The sequence below is a fragment of the Nannospalax galili genome, unplaced genomic scaffold (assembly GCF_000622305.1).
Source record: "Nannospalax galili isolate Female #2095 unplaced genomic scaffold, S.galili_v1.0 scaffold30689, whole genome shotgun sequence".
Taxonomy (NCBI): domain Eukaryota; kingdom Metazoa; phylum Chordata; class Mammalia; order Rodentia; family Spalacidae; genus Nannospalax; species Nannospalax galili.
Window position 1 is genome coordinate 1 of NW_008358813.1, and position 4,919 is coordinate 4,919.

The following is a 4,919-nucleotide window of genomic DNA, read 5'->3' on the forward strand; positions in this document are numbered from 1 at the left end:
AGAGTCCTATTGGAAGAAGCAAAACAAGACATTGCAGACCATATGGAATCAACTTTGTGAGGTCTGGCCCTCAGCAGGTTTTGTATATGTTTGTGGTGACAGGTGGGCAGGTCAGGGAATCTAGCTAGTGAACCTCTGTCCCTCTGCCATCCAACATGTGAGACTCACCTCTGTGGCCACGGGACACCAGCACAGATGGGACACCAAACATCACATCTGCAATCAAATCCAGGAACAGGTCTTTCTTTTTGACAAGGTCATCTGTCCCTCCTAAATACTTCTCAGTGGCCGCTGGAATCAGATTCTCAGAAATTTTCTGAAATGGATCAGAAAGTGATTAACCTACCTGCTAAGTACTAAGGCATCTCTGAGTAACTGAGAAAGTTTCACTGATCCAGAACAAGCTGACTGATGTGCCAAATCCTCTTGCTGTTACCGGTGGAAGAGCAAAATAAACTCTTTAGATTCACTTGATTTTAATTGGTTTTAAGTCATTAATTGTGGAGGTCAGGCATATGAGCAACATATTATTATTGTCCCACTAGCTTTAGTAGAAGTGATTAAACCCATCTGACCCTTCTCGCTTCAGAACTGTTCTCCACTGAATGCTATCTCCAGCTGATACTGTAAAAAGGCTGTTTCTCTCTGTCTTCCCTGGTCATCTAGGAAAAGCATCTTTTTGCTATTCTGGGGAAAGACACATTTTGTACTCTAATAATTAACTTCAAAATAAATTAGTCCAGGGGAATGGAATGAAAAATAAATGGGGCCTATGATTTGCTAGTCACTGATTTTTCTTTTGATTCATAGAGCCCAAAACATTCAGAGACCTGCAGGTAACAGTGGCCCATATGTCAGAGCATGCCCCACCCCCCAAATTTTTGAGTACTGTGGTGCCAGCTATCAGATATTGCTTTGCATAGCTAGCTACATAAGTGCAATTCCTAGATGTGATGGTCTTTGCAGGTGATAGCTTCCATCCTCCTGGGGTTGCTAGCTTTCCAAATAAATCTTTATCCCAACAATGTATCCTGGAGACAATATGATTCCAAATGGCCAGAACAAACGTGAGTTTCTTGCACAAGTGGTAAAGTGGGAAAATCAGAAAAATGGAGCTTGAACCTCAGATCTCAGAACTTCTTAGCCAGCGATTTAGTCTGGGTTTTCGGGAAAGAACCCATCCTTCTTCCCATGATTCCCCAAATTCTTACAGTCAAGGGGTAGCACTGCCACAGGAGGGAGTTGGCTGTCTTCTGGTCCAGTTTGCCTTCAGAGAATGGAAAGCCCATCCCCTGTTAAAGAAATGGTTAAACATTGGTAAATCATGGGGAAGTAATGAGAAGAACAAAACAGGTTAAACAACAAAATCAACACAAAAGAAAGTTTCTTCACTGGTCCTTGACAGTTATGAGATTTCAAATTTTACAAAATAATCAATGAAACAAGTTTATTTATATCCAGAAACTTAGGCAGTACAAGAGGATATTTTGATATATGTAATATATAATGTACAATGTACTATATTTAAAAGATACTATATATGAATATAATACATATATAGTACATGATTATATATTATAAATAATATATAGTATTTTAAAATAGCATCTTTGTACTGCCTATGTTTATAAGTCCATATATATACATATACACACACACTACACACACACACACACAAAATACATATGCACATCACACACAATAGTCTTCCAGACAGTGAAATGATACTCAGGCCAAAATAACATAGAACAAGAGGGATAGAGGACGCAAACCCTCCCTGGCAGTCTCAGAAGAAGGCCAAATCAACCATGATGGCTGTGATTTGTTTTTATGCCCTCTGAAATTCTTCAGGGAAAACTATGTAACTATTCATATGACCATAGTATGTCCAAACCTCTCCAAGACTTGACTGACTTCAGCACAGCTTTTAACAATTTAAAGCATATTCTGGCATGACACCACTCTCTCTACAATGCCTGGGAAAGCTCACTGCGTTCAGTAGAAATTCCGCCACTCTCCAGCCTAAATTTGGTGATAGGAAGATTGGCTCTGGAGTTTTCTTTTACGGCAGTTACTTTGGAAATCTTACAATTATCAATGCTTTTTTCTGCCCTATGAGATATAAATTCTCCACCAAAATTATTGTATCAAGGACTTGAGAGAAAATCTCTTCTTGCTACATTATCAACACATTGAAAATGTAAACATTTCAGGAGTTAACTCTTGATCTCTTGACCAGTCTCTGCGGAGGCTAAAGTGCTAGCTTTGGCAAGGACCTTACTTCATCTTACGGCTTTGCTTCTGGTCGTTATGAGAGAGAAATCTATTCCTCTTACAAGTGAGCATGAGTTAAATTCACTAACCTCATGAACTCACACCACAGTGCCTCTCAGAGCTCACCCAGTCTTTAAACCTCCCCAGCTAGTCCGGTGAGGGATCTGAACTCAGGCCAAGCTTTCCCTTTTCCTTATAGCAGTCATACTACAGAATAAGATGCAACTTACTGGTTTAATCAGTTTCAGTCTTTGTGTATCTTTGTTATATTAAAAGAGCCTTCTCACCCTTGTGAACCCAATGTTAATCTGTTACCTTTTCTGGATCATCGCATTGGGACAAATGAAATCACATCTGGGCATCTGTGGGGCCTGTGAGTTCAGATCCAAGATAGAAGTTGTCCTGTCCCGGCCTGGCTTTCCTAAACTCCAGTTCCTTTTCCTTTCCAGATGTCCTTGGTCGTGCCCTCTGTATCGTTATTATCTCTACTAGTCCTCCATGCTCAGGAGCTTCAGGATTCTTTAAGCTCAAGTTCCTAGGATCTTCATGTGACCCAGACCTACAAGCTCTCCCAGACTCAGTGGTCCTGAGTGTGTGTGTGTGTGAGTGTGTGTGTGTGTGTGTGTGTGTGTAGGAAAAATTCTCAAAAGCCATTTAAAATAAATTACAAATGAATCTACATGGTGCTCACTAATTTATGTATTCTACTGGACTTCTGGAGAACCTTCCTCTGGGGTGTTCTTCTACTCAATGACGTTACAGTTTAATGAGGACATATGAAAGTGAACTTACTATCAAAAATATAAACTGTCTTTTGGAACAAAAAAGACAGAAAAGGTAGTGTTTGGGGGTGGGTTCCCAGGGCTGAAATTCCCATAAGACAGTTGGGCCATGTGGGAGAATATTTCTGTAAACCACCCACTGAAGACAATGGGGACAGCTGCCCTGGACTCAGGGGAGGCTGGGAATAGGAAGAGCCTATGATAGAAGAAGTGGGGGATGGCAGTTGAGGATCTGTGTGTGGGTGCATCTAAGAAGCTGTAGGTTCTCACCGTCGGCATGATCCAGCCAGCCTCTTGCTTGTTGATCCCAATGATGTACGGGACAGTGTTGAAATTCTTCTCAGCCAGAATCTCTTCTGGTGCCTTTGGCAGCACCACTCCATCAATCACTGTAGGCAGGAAAGGATAGCTCTGGGGAAGACAGAAATTTATTATCTGTGATTGCTCAGACCAGGCACGCCAGTGTCCACTCTCTCCCTGTCTGAGGGCTTAGCCTGCATGTAGACTACTGTGGTTGTGGCCACAGAAACTCAGGGTCCTGATTGGGTTAAGTCTATGAGTCATCACTGGCAGAACTGTGACTGGGAAGAGAGCAGTGGTGAGGTGCCGATGGTCAGGAATGGGTTAGGGACTTACTCAAGTCAAGTATTTATCATATGACATATATGTCAACTTATAGCAAATGTACATATACACATTAATTCAGACTAGTCATAGTCATGTCTGTAAAGTTTCGCTGACTCCTGAATTAGCAAATACTGAACCACTGGCCAAGAATGTTTCCAGAGTTCGGTCCCGGGAGCCTCTGGTCAGGACACTTTCATCACCCTTGCTTTATGCATCCATTTATATTGAAAGATGCATTAAACAGTACAGTTTATCTATGCATTAAGTATATAGAGATTTTTTTACACATAAAATACCACCTGGGAGAGGGTTGATATTTTCTGGACCCTAAGTAACATAATTTAAGGTTTTTTGGCTTCTGCCTGACAACTTTGCTGTACATTATGTTTTTAAAATTTTATCACTCACAAATCTACAAATTTATCTGCTTTCCCATCTTTCCACAGTTTTTTCACACACTGGAGGTATCACTTGACTACTCTCCAAAACTCCCCCACAAATAGGCAAATCTCCTCTCTGTCTTAGACACTGTGTTGTTGACTCATCAACACTGACTTCATGACCAAAGGCATCATAACTGAAACCTGGAGGAACCTCAGCTGTCCTATGCATCTTCGTACAGCTCCTCACAGCCGCTTGTGCTCGGCACTGGACAGCTCGTCGTCACTACACTCCAGAGTATCTTAAACAGAGAAGTCACTTAAAACAACAAATTATTGTTTTTCAAAAAATAGCACAAAATAGACCACAAATGCTCTTGTGAGCTGTGAGGGGGAAGGAGAACACAGGGCTTTATCTTTGCCCTCAGGTGGGAGCCCGAGTGTTTCCTACTCTGCATGTGCTGCACACCTGACCACAGCAGTGTCATAAGTTCTGATTTAGGGTTACACACACATTTTAGTAAATGAGCTAATTTCCAAATACAGAATCCATGATTAAGGACATGGATTATATCCATCTATGTCTATGTAAACTTCAACTATATATATATATTATTTTAATTAAAAGAAGCATTTCATTACAACAGCATTAACTTATTCAATAACATTTTTCTGAGCTAGGGTGAAAACTCTTTCAAAATTGGCTGCACATTTCTAGGTTTACAGATGAATTATTACACTTATATAATCTTTAACTCATTATAAACTCTATAAGACATAAAATTAAATGAGGTTCCAACGTTTAAAAAAGATCTCCACTTCGTTGTCAAAACACACAGTTTCATACAGAAAAATT

At 40.5% G+C, this 4,919-nt stretch overlaps 1 protein-coding gene across 1 annotated transcript; it reads right to left on the reverse strand.

Moving 5' to 3' along the window:
* Positions 1-109: 109 nt before the first annotated feature.
* LOC103725052 (carboxylesterase 1D-like) lies at positions 110-4,689 on the reverse strand. The gene is made up of 4 exons (XM_029558221.1): positions 4,278-4,689; positions 3,327-3,467; positions 1,212-1,292; positions 110-316 (listed from the first exon to the last, which is right to left on the reverse strand). Exons 1-4 carry the CDS (start codon positions 4,293-4,295, stop codon positions 125-127), a joined length of 432 nt encoding a protein of 143 aa, XP_029414081.1. The 5' UTR covers positions 4,296-4,689; the 3' UTR covers positions 110-124.
* Between the last annotated feature and the right edge of the window lie 230 nt (positions 4,690-4,919).

Bases quoted from the DNA above. Each gene is read 5' to 3' on its own strand.
- LOC103725052 (XM_029558221.1), bottom strand. The intron at 1,293-3,326 runs GTGAGAACCTAC...TTTCTTTAACAG, and splicing joins CTGGCTGGATCATGCCGACG to GGGATGGGCTTTCCATTCTC. The intron at 317-1,211 runs GTAAGAATTTGG...GATCCATTTCAG, and splicing joins GGCAGTGCTACCCCTTGACT to AAAATTTCTGAGAATCTGAT.